The 21,319-nt window shown below is 50.8% G+C and overlaps 1 protein-coding gene across 1 annotated transcript in view; it reads right to left on the reverse strand.

Moving 5' to 3' along the window:
- Window positions 1-969: 969 nt before the first annotated feature.
- The window catches only part of MARCHF2 (membrane associated ring-CH-type finger 2), a 32,614-nt gene continuing 12,264 nt past the window's right edge, over window positions 970-21,319 (reverse strand). Inside the window, exons 2-5 of the mRNA XM_054291075.1 lie at window positions 20,938-21,157; window positions 17,258-17,453; window positions 4,331-4,540; window positions 970-1,238 (exon numbers count right to left, since the gene is read on the reverse strand). Coding sequence (XP_054147050.1) covers window positions 1,080-1,238; window positions 4,331-4,540; window positions 17,258-17,453; window positions 20,938-21,113 — 741 coding nt within the window. The 5' untranslated portion in view covers window positions 21,114-21,157 and the 3' untranslated portion in view covers window positions 970-1,079. The remainder of the gene's footprint in view (window positions 1,239-4,330; window positions 4,541-17,257; window positions 17,454-20,937; window positions 21,158-21,319) is intronic.

Below are 21,319 nucleotides of genomic sequence, written 5' to 3' on the forward strand. Positions count from 1 at the left end.
GCGCTACCAGGGATGAACCCAATGCCAGCAGCTCCTCTGGAATGTGCAAATAAAGCGCAGAGACAGCCAAGAGCACCTGCGTCCTGCCAGGGCACGGCCTGTCCCCTAAGGTACGTGTGAAACTGATGCTACAGGAGGTCCAGCCTCAAGCTGGCAAAAGGACATCGGCAAACAGAGACTCCAACTCCCGCCTTCTGGGGTCAGGAAAGCTCCTTTCTCACTCTTTGCAAAGCAAAAGGCAGTGGTGGGTTTAGCTAGTACGGAGCCATCTCTTCCCACCCTCGGATCCTCCATCCACCTTTGCCAGACAGACCAAGGGCTGAGTGCATCCGAGTCCTGGGGATAAGCCAGGATCTCAAGGAAAGCATTTTGTGAGATCATGTCTGCGCCGGAAAAGATTCTCTCACTCTGAAACTGATTTTGAAATTCTCAAAATTACAGTACTTTACAATACAAAATGTCTCCATTCAGTATTATGTCATTTTACTCCTTCTAGGATTATAATAATTATTAAAAACACTCAACTTTCTAGAAAGGACAGAACACCACAAAAGAGACCAAAGAGTAACGGGAAGGCTGCTGTAGTATATCAAAACCAATTTAGTGCAAAGGAGAAGGGGACTTTCAAGAATGGTTGATGAAAAGTGTTCCTCATACGCTCATTTGGAGAAAAGGCATCGATTTAACCTCTGAATGAGATCAGATTGCCAGCTTCTATCCTGAAGCTTAGAACATCAACACAAAAGGACTGTAACACAATATGCATGGCCATTAAAAAATAATATTATATATAGATATATATATATATATATGGAGAGAGAGAGAGGGAGATGTTTTCCATGTATGGTATGTCATTATAGGAAAGTGTCCCTGCAGACAGGCATTTTCTGCCATCAGGCTCTTTTGGGCCATTTCCCCCACAGATGTTTTTAATGTGTCTCTTTGCGAAGGCCTAAAGCACGTGCTGAGGGCAGAGTGCCTTTGGGTGGGATGATTGTTTTCCAGTGCCCCCACAGCTGCCACGGTCCCTGGGCCTGTGGGGATGCCCGACCCTGCGCCGTGGCCGCCCGTGGCACGGCTCAGACCGTGGTCTCATCCGCGGCCTTCTTCATGAGCTTGGCGGAGAGCAGGGAGTGGGGCACGGGGTGGGGGCTCCGCGAGGCCGGGAGCATCAGCCGGACTTTCTGGTTGGTCCTTCGCCACTCCGAGTACAGCTGGCAGTGGTAGCGGAACGAGACCTGGCGGGTGAGAACGCAGCACTGTCACAACCCTGCCTGTGCTGTCACCAACCCCTGCCGTGCTGTCACCAACCCCGGCCACACTGTCACCAACCCTGCCTGCACTGTCACAACCCTGCCTGTGCTGTCACCAACCCCTGCAGCGCTGTCACCAACCCCAGCCGTGCTGTCACCAACCCTGCCTGCACTGTCACAACCCTGCCTGTGCTGTCACCAACCCCTGCAGCGCTGTCACCAACCCCGGCCACGCTGTCACCAACCCCGGCCACGCTGTCACCAACCCCAGCCATGCTGTCACCAACCCTGCCTGCACTGTCACCAACCCTGGCCACGCTGTCACCAACCCCAGTCACACTGTCACCAACCCCAGCCACACTGTCACCAAGCCCGGAAGTACTGTCACAACCCTGGCTATGTTGTCACAACCCCAGCCACGCTGTCACAATCCCAGTCACGCTGTCACCAACCCTGGCTGTGCTGTCACCAACCCCAGCCCTGCCTCGGAGCACACACAGGGACGCTTGATGCCCACACCCCTCTGCCTCCGAGGACCCTTTATCCCGAGGCAGGGACACAGCAGTGACCCCGGCACGGTGTGGGGCGCTCCGTGTCCCAAGCCTGACAATCGGTCCCTGCCTGGGGACACCAGGCTGAGTGGGCACAGCCAAAGGGGCCCTCGGGGCAGCACCAGCAGAGTTTGGGGTTTGCTCAGCTGCGTTTGGGTCCGGGCTGGTGCAGGGTGTGGGGATGAGCTGCACCTCACGCCTTCATCCAGCCCCGGGCTCCAGCAGCACCTTCAGTGAGCAACACAAAGCTCTGAACCCAACCAGCCTCCTCCCATCTCACAGACCCTGGGGACCTTCTTCGTCCTGCACAAAAACCTTCCCTCCTCTGTCTGCAACAACAGCACAGCAGCTGGACTCATTTTTTCCTGACAGCACCGTGGCCTGGGAGATTTGTCTACCCGGAGGGAGACAGGGGAGGATGCAAAGGCTGGAGGGACCCAGAGCAGCCCAGCAGAGGCCCGAGATGGCCCTGCAGTTTCAGAGCAGCCCTGCGAGGGGAGCTTTGAGCTTGGCCTAAACACTGAATGCAGTCAGGCACTGACCTAAACCAGGCCTTCTTAAGGGAAGCATTTAGCTGGCAACTGGGACGTAGCAGGAAGTGCATCTGACACAGAAAACTCAGTAAAACTGAGTTCTAGATGGGTCTACGAGACATCTTATGAGAAATGAAGCTGTGCCACTGTGGCACTGAGGTAACTGAGCTTACTGATCTGTGCACACTCCTCCTTCCTGTGGCAGAGGGATTGTGGCAATAAGACATTTTGCTGACAAATTCATGTCCCAGTTTTCAGAGAATAGGAAGTTAATGATGGGAACCTCAAAGAAGGCTCCTGTTCCTCACAAAGGAGCTGCAGCCTTGGCTACAGCCTCTCTCACAACCCTCACACTGGTTACAGCCATGAACTCCCTCCCACATGTTGTCCTCTTGGACTGCACCGCCCAGGGCTGAACAAGCTGAATATAAATAAAAGGCCTTCACCTAATGTCCTCCTCTGCTCAAGGAAATGTGAAACACAGCAGAATTAGAGCCATTTTAGTCAGGACTTGTTACTGCACAAACATTTTTCCATTTCCTCCAGGTTTCCAGCTCCTCCCCACCAGTCCTGAGATAGAGGAGACGGAGACACTTCCTCTTAAGGTTTCCAATTTTAGCTTGGCTTCCTACAGAAACAAGCTTCATGCAGGAACATGCAGCATGGAAACTTTCCTGCATGGCTCCCATGCAAGGAGTGCCTCCAGCTTTGCCCCCAGGCACTCTCACCCTCAGAGCAGGGGCTGCTGCAGCACCAGCTCATCCTGCCCTGGTTCCCAGGTCTGTGAGAGAGATTGTAAGGAGTGTCCAGCCCCAGAGGAAGGGGTTACTCTGTGAAATTGGAAAATGGCATGACAAGGAAATGGACTGGGGAATTTCTATTGCCCACAGGACTCCCAGCTTTTTGGAGTCCCACTATTTCTCCTGCATCAAGTGCACTTTTTCCCTTCCCAAAATGATGTTTCCCTGCAAGGAGTTGGAAAAGGGCATTGACAGGGCACGAGCACACAAAGGGCTTGCTTGGAATAGGAGAGCCAAAATCAAGATCCAAACCCAGAAATCCACTCAGCATCACAAGACAAAAGAAGTGAATGGGAAACAGAGGGAAGTCCCTGGCCCAGCAGCCCCTAGAGAGAGCAGCCCTGGGGCCCTGGGGAGGGACCAGGCAGCCCCACTGAGCCTCCACTTGTGCCACATGCAAACCTGCATTCACTGTCCTGCCCTTCTCTGCTCCCTGCAAAGATGCAAGCTCCTCGCCCCCTAATTCAGCACGCCCAGAAAAGGCATCTGCATGAAGCTCTCTCCCGGCAGGGACCAGTTCAACCCCAGACTGGCTCAAATGCAGGTTCCCAGCAATGCCCAGTGCCCCCCATGCAGCAGTGTGCCAGGGCCACACTGGCTACCAAGCCTTGACTTGGGGCCGACCACACAACCCAGCATCAGAGCAGCCACGGGTTTCCCCAGGGCCAGAGAGTTCCTTCCACACACCTTAAAAATACTGTGCAGGAATTTGTTTAGTTGTGGCCAGAGACCCCCAAGGCCAGTCTGCACCCCAGCTGGGCACAGCTGGTCTGCTCTGAGCAGCAAATCACAGAGGAACATGGTGGTAAATTATTTAGGCATCAAATGTGTACCATATTTTACTTTTCCCCTGCACTGCCCAGGTACCAAGTCTGTGCTTTTTCTTGAACCACAGATGGACCACTGCCTGACCCAGCCCCAAGCCCTTCCCTTCCCACCCAGCCTCAGCCCCATGCCAGCTCTGGCACATCTGTGGCTGGTTGGGCTCTGACACTTGGGGAACACAGTCTGGAAAGCAGATGAATGACCAGCAGGTGATTTTCCATTCTCAGCTCGCACATGAAGATAACTAAATGGACGTCAAGTGGAAGAGCCCAAGGTGTTCTCACACAGGGAGGTAGAAATAGCACTGAAGAGCTGTGAGCCAGTGCTCCCAGCTCCTCGGGAGCAGGACGCTGGCAGCTGCCACTTACCAGTGTCCAGAGGACGTAGATGGTGAAAAGTGCTATAGTGAGTGCTATGAGTCCGATGGCCTCCAGGCGGCTGTTGAACTGCAGGTGGTCCTGGGCGCCGCGCAGGCACAGCCAGCCCGAGATGGCCGCCAGGGGAGTGATGAACAGGAAACACACCATGTCACAGAACAGCGTCCTCTTCTCATTGCGGGGCCCGGGGTCCTTCAGCCACTGCGGGAAGGAGGAGAGGGATCAGCCTGGGACAGGCAGGAGAGCCGGGAGCTCTGGCTGCACTGTGCAGTCTGACTCACACCAACCTTCTCCTAAAGGGAACCAGAGAGTGGCAAGTCTAGGTGTTGGGAATTTAGCTGCTAGAGAATGGAAAAGTACAAAGCCGTGGCTAATTCCAAGTCCTGCACCTGTGAGATAGTGTGTCCTTGGGCCTAGCTGTAGTAGGATAACAAACAGTGAAAGAGACATGAGGAAAGAGAGATGTAACCCCTAAAGAATGAAGAAGAGTTCATGGTATAGTTTAACCAATAGATTGCTTAACTTACAGAATATTCATAAGCTTATTATTTGCTGTATAAGTGTTTGATACTTTCTTCAATAAACTAGACCTGTGATGAACCACCTGGTGTCCTAGTCCCCTTCCTACGACATCTAGGTTCAACAATTAACAAGGGAAATGGAAGAAACAGTTAATGAACATGTACAGGGAAAGGCAGTCATGAATACAGAAGCTCCTGGACTCTCCTCTGGAGTAGTGAGGAGCAGGCACTGCAGGACATCAGTTCAGTAAAACCTGGCTTAATATGGATCTGACAGGTCTTGGACTAAACTTCAACAGAAACAGACCCAGGACTCTCAGTGGTGAAGGGGCTGTGGGAAACAAGGGCACTGGGTCTGCAGCAAGGCCAAGCTATAACAGCATCTGTCCCAAATCTAGCCTTGGGCTCCTGTGGGAGAATCACAGCATTTTAGAGTTTCACAGGCAATCTCCAAATGTTTCTTTCTTTTGGGCGTCCTGACTTGCTTCCAGTGTGGGTTCATTTTAGATACTTCAGCAACAGCAATTGTTCTATGTTCCTAGAATTATGCTATTTTCAGCCTTTCCTTTCCTTTTTTAGAATAGCAAGAAGCTGTGGTTCCTACAGATACCAAATTGTTACAGCACATCTTTACTGGGATCTGTGTGTGCTGGCCTGCAGATTCTTCCTTCTTCTCCTCACAAACATGACTGCCTCATTCAGGATTTTTTGAATTTTATTTTTAGATAAGACTTGGAGAATATTATTGAAAAGGCACAGGCAGAGCAGGGAGGAGACTATCAGGGTCTGGGCTGTCAGGCCAATCCTGCTGTATGGTACCTGCTTTGGAACAGACAGCTTGGGCAGGGACTCATCTGGGAATTCTGCACACAAAGCTCCTTTCCTACTCAGAATCCACCCTTCAAGGAGCAACACAGAAGTGGTGGTGACAGGTCTGCAAGAAATGATGGGATCTCAGCAGAGGTGACCTGAGGTCATGGCTGGCCAGAGGCATGCAGGCCAAGAGGGAAGCAAGACAGGGGGTACAGAGGTGAGGGCAGATTTAACTGCAGCAGGGATGTTCAGTGAGACAGAGCAAAAGGGCAAGAATGGGACTGGAAGCACAGCCAACTTTTGTGGAAATGGGAAAGAGAAGGGGCAGCTGGCAAACCTGGGCATGGAACAGGGGGGTAGCTAGGCTGGTTAGAGCCACAGGAACAGCAGGTTCTGCAGCACCTGGGACAGGACACTGAGCTGGCCATGAGCAGAGGAGAGGATGCTGCAGTGACAGGAATGAGCCTGGCCTGGAACTCCAGCTGGGAGGACTCATAACCACAGTATTTTAGAGATGTGACCTGAATCATTTGAACACTTCACTGGTAACAGTCAAGGAGCATTCATTGATTCTAAAGCCATTTGGAGCATGACTTGATGGGCAGACAGCCAGGAGAAAACCTCAAAGAATCACAGAATCACTAAGGCTGGAAAAGACTTCAAGATCATCAAGTCCAACCATCAACCCAGAGCCACCCCCAAACCATGTCCTCAAGTCATCCACACACTTTTTGAACACTTCAAGGGATGGTGGCTCCACCACTGTCCTGGCAGCCAGTTCTAATGCCTGACAACCCTTTCTGTGAAGAAATGTCCCCAGTATCCAACCTAAACCTCTTCTGGCACACCTTGAGGTTGTTCACTCTCATCCTGTCGCTTCTTCCCTGGGAGCAGAGCTCAACCCCACCTGGCAGCATCTTCTTATCTGTCAGGGACAGACAACAGAAGGTCTCCCCTGAGCCTCCTTTCCTCCAGGCCGAGCCCCCCAGCTGCTCCTGGTACTCCAGACCCTTCCCCAGCTCTGCTGCCCTTCTCTGGACACACTCCAGTGCCTCAGTGTCTTTCTTGGACCAGACAGCCACCCTGGGACTTGAGGGGGGGGCTCAGCAGTGCCCAGCACAGGCAGATGGCCACAGCCCTGCTCCTGCAGCCACACTGTGGCTGGTACAGGCCAGGTGCCATTGGCCTTTGTTCAGTGTGTTGCAATTTCCTGGTTTAGATTTCCCAGTCCCTTCCCAGGTGTGGCAATACCTCTCTCCCTTCCCCCTCGCCCCCTTGCTGAGTGAGTTCTGTCAATCAGTCAAAATTCCAGCAAGGCCTCGTGTGGTTGGTCAGGTTCAAAGGATGCAATTCACGCCTGGGGTCATTGGCCTGTCTGGGTGTCCCTCGTCCCCTGAGACCCTCCTCCTCCCACCTGGTTGCTGCTCACCTGTCCCTTCCCCTCCCCCTGTCCCTGGGCTTCAATTGATCCAGAACCATGTGCTAGGGATTCTGTTGGAGCTGTTACCAAGATTCAGACATCTGTGACCACGGAATAAAACTCTGGATATAAACCCTCCGACAGAATCCGTCTTCTTTTCCTCCTCACCCTAGCCTGAAGCCTTCCCACCTGAGGTAAAGTAAGTTTCTACAAGCCTGGGTTTGTTTCAGTGCCCAGCTGCAACACCCAGCCAGCCAAAAGTGTCTCTGAGGTGAAACACCACAGCTGCCGCCTTTGGCCCAGCAGCAAGGGTCAGACGGGCACGGGCACAATCTACCTGGTAATATTGGGATCATATTAAAATACAGACCTTCTTGGCCATCTGGCTCACATTCAGCCACTGCTGACCAGCACTACCAGGTCTTTTCCAGTGGGCAGCTTTCAGAGCAGGCAGAACTGTCATTTGGACAGCACTGGGAGAAGGGAGGCAGACCTGCAGCTCCCCCCTGTATGGCTCTGCAGAGCAATCAGTGTGAGCAGCTGCATGGGGACAATCAACACCACACATGCAGTCTGAGCAGGTCTGGGGGGAAGTGAGGGTGGACAGCAACTCACTGGCACAGGAAAGCTGCTCCCATACACAGGGCTCAAACCCAGCCCTGTGTCAGGCTCCCCCCAGTCCAGGGCCAGGACACAGCACTCAGGTGAGTGCCACATCACCCTGTCTGGACCAAGCCCCCTCCAGCAGCAAGCCCAGAGCACCCCATTCTATGCAACAGGACATGTTGGAGCACTTCTGACCCTTGTACAGTAAGAAGCTCAGGCAGATAAGTATTTCACTGCATCTTAATTCTATTTATATTCCTTGTGACTTTTGAAACCCCTTCCTCCTTCCCAAGATGGGAGACAAACATATAAAGGCAGGAAGCAAATTAATTTCCTTTTGAAGCAGTTGATTTACTTTGCCAATATGCACTGACACAGTAACAAAATGGAAAACAATAAGTCACTCTAAGGGTGCAGCATTTCTGGCACAGCAACACTTTGTTGCATACAGGACTTTAAATAAACTTTGCCAACAATCCATAAAATGGTCAGGCAGATTAAACAATTTTTGTAGGGAAAACTATCAAGTGAGCACGGGAAAGCAACAAAAGCACAACTTGGTCTTCTTCTAGCAGCTTCCACACTACAATCATGTCTGAGACTGAAAGGAAAGAGGCAGGGGTGGCTGCTTGCTGCCATTTGGGCTATGAGCTGAGCCCCAGATCCTGCTTGCAACAACTTCTCTCTGCTTGTGTGACAGAATTCTGGGTATAACCATACTTCTTTGTCCTCCAGCATGATCCTGAGGCTTTTCCTGATACTGGGATCAGCAGGGTTGTGGAAAGGAGCTCATTTCTTAGAGCCACAGCAGGGCTGTGGGATGATGAGAAGCTGACCTTTGGGTGCTGCAGTGCCCATGAAGCCTGGGTGAGCCCAAGGGGATGGGAGGCAGGAGGAGAGCAGGCAGTAAAAGGCACCAGGACATCATCAGCTCCTCTGGAAGCCAAGAGCAGAACTCAAGGCATATCAGAGCAGTCTCTCACCCATCCCAGCACCTGCTGCTCCATGTATCTCAGGGATGGGCTGCATTCTGCCCCTTGGGGCCAAGGGGGGTGGACACAAGAGGGACTCTCCCAGCAGCACTCAGCACCTTGCAGTCTGTCTGGAGGCTTAAAAATGGGTGCTTTAAAAACTAGCTTTCATGGATTCTTAGAGCTGACTCACCTTGAGGGGCTGAATGTGAGCTGTCAGCTGTCTCATGACCACATCCCATGCAGCACTCAGTGCAGCACAGCACTGGGGGGACCAGCAGGTGCTCACATCCCTCCCTGCCCTGCACTGGACCCCTCATTTGGTAACCATGAGTCAGGAGCAGTGTGACCTGCCAGCCCCACCATCAGCCCTGCCAGAGCTCCCCACGTGCTTCACAGCCACAGCACCACACAAGCATTTGGCTGCATTACAAAACATCCCACATGCTTTCTGCCCACCAAACAGTTACCCCCTGGCTTCTCAGGTGCCTGCTGATTTTCCTTTCACTGCTGACCTGGTGCCTGGCTATAAAAGCCAGAAAAAAAATCACATTAACTTGATCACATCAGCATTATTAGTCCTGTACATGTACTGGGAAACATGTTGAATCAAATAGTACAGCTTCAGATGAAGGACTCTCATATCCCTTCTCTGGGCCTGCACCAAAACCTTTCTGCAGGCCACTGTGCTCATGGGCCACTGTGCTCCATTCAGCCCCAGCAGAATGGTCCTGTCTCCTTCACCAAGGTGGGAAGGGATGTTTTCTGACAGAGTACCCAGAATTCAGGAAGCCAAGACCCAGAAATGCCCCTAGCCCTGCAAGCAGAGCAGTTAAATGCTGCACAAAGCTGCCCCTCTGCAATGCTCCACAGACCTCCACAACCCAAATCTCTCCTTGAACAGCATGAAAGCCTTCCCTACACCCTCAGCCACTGGGAAACACAGGGCTCTGGGCTGACCCAAGGGATTTAGGAGCACTAGAAAGGGTGGACAGGAGAGGAACACACCCAAGCAGTGCTGCAGGTCACTGGGACACTTTCCTCCAGAGAGAGCAGCACAAGCTCCTATGGTTGGTGGCACCATGGCAAATGCCACACCATGACATGTGCCAGTATGGGATCACAGCACCTCAGAGAAAGCTCACTGGTCTTCTGGATCAGCACAGCACAGACTGGGCTGGACAAAGTGCTGAAGAAGGACAGGTAAGGAAGACTAGTGCTGGTGAGTATCAAGAGTGCAGGGGTGTTTCCTGTTTTGGCCACAAACAGGCCATTGCTTTAGGCAGAGCAGTGCCCAGGACTGCACAGAGCAGTGCCAAGAGGATCTCATGTTGGACCTGTGACCAGCATCTCCAGACAGCAAGCTCAAGTAAAGAGAGAAAGGAAAAGATTAGAGGGGTGGGAACTCAGCTGGAACCAAGAAGGATTTGTTTTTCACTAGAATCAGGAGTGTAAAAGAGGGGTGCATTGAGCAAGAAGAGAGGTGGGCTGGGGAAGGGCAGAGGAGCACTGATCACACAACAGTGCAGTGAGTTCAGCAGAAGAGTTCGAGGAAAGCAAAGGGAAAAGTCTGTCTGCAGGGAAGATAAGGCTGGAGGAAGGGTGGGGCAGAGCTTGTATCACAGCTCAATTCTCCGAACTGGAGGGGGGACAGTGAGTGCTGAGGCAAAACTCCTTTCCCTAGTAACAAGCAGGAGTAACATCACCATTCCTGCCTGCCAACCTCCCTTTTCGTGTTCCAGGGACATCTCTGCAGCACCTCCCACAGCCACAGAGGTGCAGGAGACTCAGGAGACCAAGCAGAAGGACTGCCTGTGACAGACCCACGGGAGGTGTCCCCCACTCTAGCGTAACCTGCAGTCAAGCAACTCCTCAGAGAATTTCAAACACATTTCCTTGTGTGTGACATTGTGTTTGAAAATTGTACTTTCAAGAGACAAAAAAATAATCCACTGACCTACATAAAATATCCAGTTTAAATGAACCAAAAATGTTAGCAGTCATTGAAAAGTAATCATCTTTAATCAAAATTGCACCATAAACTCCAAGAAGAACAGCAGGAGCAAAAAACTGTAAAGCTCCTGTACAGCACAGCACTCTTGGAAGGAGGAGCTGTTTTGAGGAGGCAAAGGAGCACACCAGAATCACTAAAGCAGCCCATTTATAAATAAAGTTATTAAAACACACACTGCTGGAAAACACCAGCAGAATTGAAATACGGAAGCAGAATTTTCTTGGGACTCCATGATAAGATTTGCTTGCAAGGACAGAAACAGGGAAACAAAACATGTGGCTGGACTGCTCCAACGGTGACTGGTTCACCAGAGAAATCTTTTTTGGAATTAGTGAGATGTCTTAAATGATTTTTGCCTCAGCAAAGGAATTAAATGCTTGCAGAAGCATTATGACCAAGTCCTGCATTGTACTTGTTAGCTTTCACCATGAGGGTATGCTGACTTTCAACCTCCCAGTAATTTTAGCAAAGCCAGAGACTTTGGTCTCTGCACCAGCAGTCTGTGTCCTCTCAGAGCAGAGACCTGGAACTCCTGGCTCCTCTCCCTGGGATTTACATTATGTGTGAACAAAAACACGCCCTTCCTGTGGAGTATGGAGTGATTTTTGCTGGGACCCAGCAGCTGCTGCTCTGACACCTGCCTGACCTGCAAGCCCAGGACGCTTCTGCAGAGACCGGGGCTGGCAGCACAGACCTGACCCGACCCCTCCCCATGCCAGGACTGGCCTCAGAAACCACAGCTGGCTCACAGCAGAGGCACAGGGCCCCAAACAGGAGTCTTTGGGCTGCTGAGGTGGTGCTTCTCTTCAGCCCAACCAGAAACACTCAGAGGGGACAAAATTAACAACAGCTTGAAGCTTTAATACTTTACAAGAGGTTAATGAACAGAAGAGAGAAATGAGAGCGTGGGTGCCACAGCAAAACACATAAAACAAGAGAAAATACCTTTGCTGGTAACCTGGGAAAGTAAAAACGGGCAGGAGTGGGCTCAGGTGCACCAATACAGACCAACCCACACAGCCCTGTCCCTCTGTGGGCAGTGGGCTGCAGCCAGGGGAAGGGCAGAGCTGTGCAGAAGGGCTTGTGGCTGCACAAACACAGCCACACTGTCACCCTCGGCACTGCTTTCTGGAAATACACAACACATCCAATGCAGTCCCAAACACCTCCATCCACACAGCTCTGCCTGAAATCCCAAAGGGCAAACTATCTCCAGCAGGAAGATCACTTTGTAGAGAAAACAGGTTTGTGATGGATTTTACCCCAGACCAAAGAGAAGAGCTTATGTGGAAGGGAAAGCATTAAGGACAGAGGCAGGGGAGGCAATATTTTGACTCATACACAAGTTGCCTCGTTCTCCACAGGAAGAGGCAGACTCCTCCAGGCAAGCTGACACACCCTAACTCAGCCTTCTAAGGAGGCAGGAATGAATTGATCACAAGAGTATTCCCTTCTCCATACACTATATAGGACTTTAAAGAACAAGGTCTGGGTGAGGCACATTTAAGGCATGAAAGGTTAGGACAAATAAACTCAATCATGCCTAGAGAACTGTATGATCACCTGTGGCCTGGGAGAAAGAGCTGCCTAGGCTGCAGCAATCCCTCAGGTCCAAAGGCCTGCACTCCTCCTTCTGCCATGCTCTGGACACCAAAGGTACAGATACTCCCTGAAGAAGAATCCTGGGCAGCAACTGGGCATTTCCTGTGCATGATATCATTAGAACAAAGAGGAAAGTAGTTCCTCCAGGAAAACTGTGTCTGGTGTAGCTTACACTTCAAATACTTCATCTAAGTATCAAATGACAAAATCTTCCAGGGAAGACAGAAAGTATTTTGCCTTTTTTGACTGTGCCATGTTGGCTAGAGTGTCCTGGAGTCAGATCACTTTTCTGTAAACATATGGAGGTCCATTAAATTAACAATCATACAGGAAAACCATCCCTCTCTGAGGCTTGGCCATTTTGTTCTCTGCTGGGGACATGCTCCTCACTCAAGAACCCTGGTCCACAACTGTCTTGTGCTGGAGACCACTTGAGAGCCAAGCAGGGCCTTTCTGTCCTCTCACACCACAGGCAGCAGTGTCCTGCACCTCTGACTACAAAACTCTCCACTCAGGGCTGCAGGTCAATTCTCCATCTCCATCTCCAACTCCACCTGCATGTTCAAAACATGCCCCCCAAAACATGCCCCCACTCAGCCCAGTGATCTCACAGCTGGACAGTTTTCCAAAGCCTTTCATTTTTTTTTAGCTTTTAACCATCTTGTTAGTTAAAAAATGGCTCAACTAGGCTGGACTGCAGGAGATATTTCCATCACACCCATGGGCCAGCCTGTGGTTGCCAGAGCTGGCTCTGGGCTCAGATGAGTCTCTCACTCTGGGTTCAGAGATCAGGCATGCTGGCAGTCAACACTGTCACTGTTTTTACATTGAACAGACCACAATATAAATCAATGGCTGCTTAAAGAAAACAAAAATATAATTCTATTAACAAATTATCTTTACTTCATACTGGACAAAGTTGACACCTGTCCTCTGTAAAAGAGGCTGCAAAATTCAATTACTGTTTGTGAAGTGCTTGGATGTCACAGCAATAAGTATCCCAGAGAAGCTTGTGAGAAAATGAATAGTTTGGTCTTGGTGAACAAGGACATAGCAGGATTAATACAGTTAGCTAGTGAGCATCTTCCATCCATGAAGACCACACTGTAACACAGATAGACAAGTGGCATGAAGTAAAAACTAAGGCAATTTTGGTCATGGCATTTCCTGACTTCTAAGAAATCAGGAAGTTTACACAGAGGCATTTCAACTTGGCCATGTAGCTTCCCCTCAGTACTCACCAAAATGTCTCCTGGATCCCAAAATCAGCCTCAGAGCCTTTCCTTCTGAAGGATCTCAAAACCACATGACAAAGCCAGTTCTTAATGAAGCTGATGGTGCCTTCCCAGAGCTGAGCTGACCAGTGACTGCTGCAGCCACTATGACCAGCTCTAAGCTTCCCCAGGCTGGAAAGGCAGGACATGGCAGAACCAACAGCAAGAGCTGCTTTCTCCTCAGAGGCCCAGCAGCAGCAGGTACCACATTACCAAATTCCCTTGTGGCCAGGTGACAGCAAAGAGAGCAAGAATGCTTGGGATAGCATTTCACACATGGGGCAGACCCTTCTGCCATGCAGCATGCCCCTGCACCATTCCTAGTCCTAGTCTCCAGCCATTTATCCTCTGCTCTTAATTTCTATTTTGATTTCACAGCTTTACTTAGGAGCAGTGGATTTTTATCAGGGCTCCTCAACAGCACACTCACCACAAACATCACTTCCCCCAAAGTTTCAAAACTCCCCACCCCTCCTCTCAAACAACCAAGAGGCACAGAACTTCCCAGATAAGGTGGCTGGGGAACTGTGACATTTTTAAATGACTAAGCAGCCTCTTTCCCAAGCCCTCTTCTCAGAAACAGATGAACAACTTGGAGATGACACTTCCCAAAAGTATTTGGTTTGGTATGGGGATGAGATTGCACCAGACTGCAGGCAGAGTATTAATGACAAGTGCCAGCCAGCTGGCCCAGGGGTTATCAGCTCCTCCCAAAGGGCAGAGCCTCTGCTACCAGCAGGAGCTCCCCAAAGTGGTCACACTTGGTCAGTTGGCCTCTAACCCCAGCAAACCTCATGGGATGAAGCACACTCACTGTCATTGCCTCTGCCCAGCAGATTGCAGTGGTGCAGGAGCTCAGAGTGGCTGTAAGAGCTCCCAATGACAATGAGAAATTGAACTCCAGGTCGCTTTCCCCAGGCTCCAGGCAAGGATCAGAGGGTTTATAGCGTGGTGGAAGTAATACAGCAAACCCAGGTGGCCTTTCAAGCCAGGTGAGCCATTCTGCTCCAGCAGGAGCCATCCAGCCATGGAGTGCCAGGCCCAGGGCACAGGTGCTGATGAGCACGTGGGGCTGTGCAGGGCCCCAGCACACCTGAGTGCAGCCACAGCACATTGCTGGAACTCCACCCCTGCACTCCATGCTGGGGGATGCTGCCAGCCCTGGAAGAGGGGCAAGAGCAGCCCCTGCTACCATGGGCTGTGCCAAACCGGGCTACATGCTGCTTCCCAAGCCAGGGAAAACCTTTCTGCCCCTGAGCTGTGGCAAGGGAACTGCTCTGGGGCTGCAGCATGCTAGGCTCTGCTCTGCAGCGGGGATCACTCTCAGCAGCCACCTGGTGACTTTCATCGTGTGCTTACCAGCCTCCAGGCTCACAAGGCACTTCAGGCAAGCTGCTCCCCAGCAGACACCTCAACAGAGTAGATCATCTCCTTCACTGTGCTCACAGACAGTCCAAATACACCAGAAGTAGTAGTAAACCACTGGAATCCCAAAGCCTTTGCCAGCTGGCAGTAATGGCTCAAGAAGTCCATTCCTCTCTGAAAACACAGTGGCAGTTCTCCCGTGTTTGAGTTCATTAAATGCTGCCCATCCATCACCTCTCAGCACTCACAGTTTGTTTGTTGATCACCATACCCTTATAGGCTCTAGTCCAGAGGGGCTTTTCACAAATTTCAACAGGAACTAAAATTGATTGTCCTGGAATGCTCATTCACCCACACTGAAATACAGACAAGACTTTTCTGTCCCACTCTCCCAGCAAGCTCCTCATACCAGATGGAGGCACAGAGTTGGTGTCACAGGAAAAACTCCTCCTATACACACTAGCCTTTCAGCTTTTATTTGAGTGTGCAGTTTTCCAAGCCTATGCTTGTTACAAGGTGCCACAGCATCGTGAAAGATGGCTGAACACACTCCCACGTGTTTGTTCCTGGCTACGAATATTTAATACTTATTAACCAGCTCTTAAGCTAAAACATCTGAGACCTGCACTCACAACTTGGCCTGCATAAGCCCTAGCAAGATCACTGCCCCTGTGCCTGCACTGTGTTCTCAAAGCCAAGGTACAGCCTTTCCTAAATGTTTTAAAGCAGTGTTTTGCAACCTCTGAAACCACTGTTTGAGAGATATTGGCCAAAGCACCAATTTATATGTCTGAGCAGCTGGGAGAGAAGCAGTAAGACCCAGTGGTTACAGCAGTAACCACTGAGGTAATGGTCACACAAATTACTGTGCTAGATACATGGTTTGGGTTAGCACTGCAGGCTAAGGCCTGCTCCTGTCTGGGGCTGTCCAGTCCATGGCAATCAGTTGTAAGTTAAACAGTCATTAAAACTTAGGGTCTACTTTGCAAACTAAAGCTTGAATGCTTCCCCAATTGGTGGACTCTTTTCCACTCAAAGGTTCACTAGGAGAAGATGGGAGTATGAGAAATACATCTGGGGACTCTGGAAAGGAGGAGGGGAAAAATAGTTTCCAGAGGGAGGTGGGAAGAGAAAAGAAGCAACCTCTGGAATTAATGGGAATGGAAACAGAAATGCGGAAAGCAACTTAGAACTCCAGTTGTGACTCAGTTTTGACCTAACTGATGGGGCAAGGGGCAGGAGAGAGTGGACAAAAGCAGCCACCACTACAAATCTGAAATAACCTGCCTCCACACATGCTCTGGTAGCAGGCAGTGACAAATCCCTGACAGCTGCCAGCTAACAGGAGTGTGTTGCTAAGAACCAGCTCCCAGAGCTCCCACTGGCTGAGGGCTGCAGGAACCTGGGACTCCCAGAACTGTTCCGTGGAAATGCCCAGCTGCAGAGTGACACTTCTCCGTGTTGAAGGAACCCCTGAGCCAAGGCAGCAGCACACTGACACAGCAAAGCTCACTCAAATGCAGACACACTAAACCATCTCTAAAACAAATCCTTAAGCCTTTTGTACTGTACCTCACCTGTTTACTTATTCCTCTTTTGGGGATGTACACTTGAACCCTGAGGTCAGACAATGGCCTGGTCCATTTGTTCCCAAAACAAAAACCCCAACACACCAGGCAGAGCCTGCATTGTGTGTTCCAGCTCTGGGAGCTGAGGGACTGATCCCCTGTGGTCGACACAGAGAGGAACATGAGGAGCAGCTGAGCCCTGTCCTGTTTCCTCCTTCACCTGGGAGGAGCACAGAGCAGCAGGAAGGAGCAAAGCCTGAAGGAGCACACATCAATATTAGTCATGGGAAGACAGGTCTTTTACAAACAGTATCAACAATCACCACATCTCACTTTTCAGAACAGAACATGACAAGGAAGGCACATGCAAGAGAGCTGCACTAATCTAAGAATGAGATAAGATTAAAACCAGGAGCAAAAAAAAAGAATATTTATGAGAACTTATAATTCAGTCAGTCATGTTGTGACACCTGCAATTTGATGCTCAGGCATTAAAGCACAGCCAAAAAAGCACAGTGCTTGCCACTGGCAGGTGGCATGTGGGCAGGTCACAGGTAGGAGCTGCCCCAAACACCACTACTGCACGTTTGCAACTACCTCACTTGGTCTGACAAGGGACTTGATCTCTTCAAATAGACTCTTTTTGTGAGTACAAAGGTACTGCAAGGAGGAGGAGACACCAAGAACTACAAGAACAGCAGGGCAATCAGTCATTTTCTCTCAAATTATATGGAAATAAAAATGAAGCAGGAAGAAAATTGTACCTCTGTCAAGGGTCTTGGTCTTCTTTCTACAACAAATTCAGTGTGGCAGAGCTCACAGTAACTTGTGTTGGAGGAGGATAACCATTTTTCCAGGCAGCTCTTGTGCACGGTGCCCAGTGTTCCTGTGCAGTCACATGGGGAAAGCAGTCCCTCCCCATTTCCACCTTCATGACAGATTCGACAGATGGGACCATCACTAAAGAGGCAGAATGAGAGACAAACAGAATGAAATCACAGTCAGAGCAGGCAGAACAACACTGCCACAGGGTCTGGTCCCACCAAGCCCCAGAAAGGCACATGAGCAGCAGGCAGTGTGTGGCACAGCATGCCAGGAGCATGGTGCAGCATGAAACCACTCTCAGGGGACAATGGAGGTGCTCAGGACATTTCAGATAATTTAAAATCTGGAGGACCCATAACAACAAGAGAAGATGGCACACCAGCCTGGCCAGCTCAGCTGGCCCCAGAGGTGAGTGCAGTGCACATCCTGCAGTCTTCAGCTCTGCCCACAGTGGGCAGGGGCAGATACCAGACCCAACACCAAGCCTGAAGCACTCTTGCAAATCCAGACACTCACAGCAAAGCCAAATGACCCACACCAGTCACAGCATGCCCCAGCCACCTGCAGCTACTCAAGAGGCTGGCAATCAGGTCACATTTACCACATCACCTACCCACTCTCAGCCCACCTCAGCCCTGCAGCCTGGGCTGAGCAGGAACTGCAAAAGGAACAGCAATATTTCAGGAGACAACTGAACTGACCCTGGAAGCTCACCTCCCCAAGAATACAATGTATTTCACAGCAGGCATGCACCCAGAGCAAGGTCTCCAGCATACAAACCCTCTGCCCATCACTGCACAGTAACTCTCCAGCATCCTGTGGGCACACCCTGCCCAGACAACAACTGCCCTGCAGAAATGCTTTGGTGCTTCAGGAACACCTCCTTGGCCACAAGTTCCAACTACAGAATCACACAGAACCTCACAGAACCACAGATATCTACCAAAGCAACTAACAAATATTTTCAGAGACACTTGCAACCTTCCCCACAGGAGGCCTGAGCTGCTCATCACACTGAAAGCATCCATCTGTTCCCACAATATTCCTCACACCTTCAGCTGGCACCACTGACTGAACAATTAGTGCTACACCTTTCACTAGATCAACTTGCTCAAGGCCCCAGCCCACCTGGCCTGGAACACAGACAGAGATGGGGCATCCCAGCTGGCACCCCAAGGCACTGGTTTGCTAGCAGCCCTGTGCCACACATGCCAGCCCCATGATGAGGATATTCTGGGCTCCCTGGGAAGCCCCAGATGGCTGCAGACACCACAGTTTGCTGTTCTCAGCAGTTCAGTTAATTTCTTCAGCATTCACCAATCACTGAGATCATTTAGGAAGAAAATGCTGGACAGCAGAGGCCCAGGGCAGGACTGCCTCCCCTGGACCATGGAAGCCAGGCCCTCACTAGTATCTCATTTCCCACCTTCCAAACAGCCATTTCTTTCATACAGTTTTCCTCTTACATCCACAGCTGCTCAGATTTGGGGGTGTGAGAGGGGGTGAAAAAGGAACATCTTTGTTTCAAAGACCCTATTGTAGGTTCTCTTGAAATCCAGGTGAGTGGTATCAAATATCTCCTTTTCCTAGGTACTGCTGTCAGAACAAAAAAAGCCATACTGAACCCATATCATAGTTCACACTCAACTGCTATTCTGACTTCAAAAAACCCCCACCTGACTGCAGAAGTTTGTGGGATTGCAACACAACAGCCAAAGCCACCTTCAAAACCAGCAGCACCACCTCCCTTAGTTTGCATAGAAAGCAAGAGTGAGACATGGAAGCACAGTTCAAGGAAAAGGAGCACACTGGGGAAAAAGGTTGGTGGGACATAAGGGAAAGAGAAGAGCCAGCAAGGAAGTGCATGTCAGCTCACTAAAGGAGAAGCAAGATTCCTCAGCAGATCTCTACCACAGGAGACTTTCAATTCAGTATTTAGCTGAATTGAATTGATGAATACAATTCAGTATTCATCCCAATTGGACTTCTATTCATATTTAGGGCTGCAAAGCAAATTACCCAATGTACACCATCCCCTTCTCTCTGCCAAACATCACTGGTGAACCTCCTTTTTACATGCCTTTTATTGAGGGGATTTCTTCAGCCAAGACAATCCCTGCAAAAGGTGCAACAGGAGTCTGGGAAGGAGGTGGAAACTTCATCCTCAAAGATCCTGGAAACTACATCAGACAAGACTCTGAGCAGGCTTGTTTGAAAGGAAGCTGGACCAGACATCCTATGGAATTCCCTTCCAATTTGATTTATTTGATAATTGTGCAACATTCATTGCCATAAAATGCTGTACCAGAACAGCATGCACACACAGCCCTAGTGACACAGACAGACAATCCCCTACAGCCTCCAGTGCTCTCATGCATCTGCCATTTCCTAAGAAAAGCATCTGTAAGTTATTTCACCCGTTCTCTTCCTGTTTGTGAAGTTTCATATTTCCAGAACATTACTATAACCTTGGCTATCAATAAACAACGAAAAATGAAAAAAATTGCTGACAGTGTGTGAAAAGAATTCTTATCAGACTTCATTTTCCTTCCTTCCTTTCCCCTGCCGGGTGGGGACCCACTCACACTCCCCCCATGATGCACACTCAGACACAGTTTTCCAGCAGCCTGAAGTCACCTGGGATTGGTAATTCAACACTGCAGCGCAGTCACGCTGCTCTTGGCTTTGCTGTGCTAAGTGCTGCTGACAAGGAAGACACTGAAACCCACTACCACAAGAAACAAACTGGTGTCCATGTAGAAACATAAGGAATCATTATGGGTTGACCCTAAACATTAAACCCTAAAAACATTAGGGTTTTAAAACCTGTTTCCAGGCAGTTTTCCCACACAATTATTACACCCCCACAAGTTCTAAAGGGTTAAACAGCTTCTCACCCTGACTATCTACTGCCAGAGAGCAAGTCCAGTTACTTTCTCATTTTTATTGACCTGCTCCAGGTTTGCTGCAATTATGTTTGCCTCTATTCTCATCCAGCTTCCCTGCATCCCTCCCCCATGTCTGCAATCACTGCTTTTGTATCACACAAATGTTTGACCAAACTCAATGAAACAAGTAACAGCTGTTCAGACAGGATTTCTGAACACAAAATGTGACAGCTCTCAGTAGACGGACTGAACAATGCTGCCAAATGTCCTCTACTCTGGAAGCGACTCAAAATAAATGACAAGAAGTCGCATCAGGAGGAGTCTGAGCTAGTGAAGCTGCCACGTGTCCCCTCTAGCAATAGCTGGATGCGGTAGTTAGTTCCTGCAACACAAACACCGTCCCCTCCCTACGGCCGAAGATCAACACCACGCCTTCGCTCCATGGACGCTCCTGAACGAGGGCTGCGCTCCCCATGCCCGGCACAGTGCCCGGGAGCACGGCCCGGGCTCAGCCCCGAGGCCGGGAGCGCAGCGCGGCCGGAGGCGCTGCCCGCGCCCTGAGGGCGGCAGGAGCCGGCTCAGGGCCCTGGGAGCGGCCGGCCCCGCGCAGTCCCGCCCGCCATCAGCGCCCCGCAAACTCCTTCACACAACGAGACTCTGCAGTCTCCCTGCCCCCGAGCCAGGGGAAGGGCCCAGCCGCGGCTCCGGGCCCGTCCCTGCAGCAGCCTCACCTCTGGGCGCCCAGCGCCTTGATGACGGTGGAGAGGAGCCGGCCGTCCTTGGCCGTGACCTGCGTGATGTACTGAGGGCGGCCCATGTCCGACTCCTCCACAGACTTGGACAGGGCAGCGCTGCCCGGGCAGTCGCACAGGGAGCCGGGGAGGTGGCAGCAGTCGCCTGTCGTCATGGCAGCTCTGGGCCCCGCTGTCCCGGGCCCGGCACCCGGGAGACCTGCAGGAACAGCACCGCAGTCAGATCCAGAACCCCGAACCCCCAACCCCTCACGGTCCTCCAGCCCCGCTCGCGCCAGGAGCGCCCCAGGCCCCAACACACGCGCGTTTTGTGAGTCTTCTGTCCCCTTTAACAGGCTTTGTGAGGCTGCCTTACCATAAC

Source organism: Melozone crissalis, unplaced genomic scaffold, assembly GCF_028551555.1.
Source record: "Melozone crissalis strain CALT ecotype California unplaced genomic scaffold, PUWL_Pcris_2 ptg000088l_1, whole genome shotgun sequence".
Classification (NCBI taxonomy): Eukaryota; Metazoa; Chordata; class Aves; order Passeriformes; family Passerellidae; genus Melozone; species Melozone crissalis.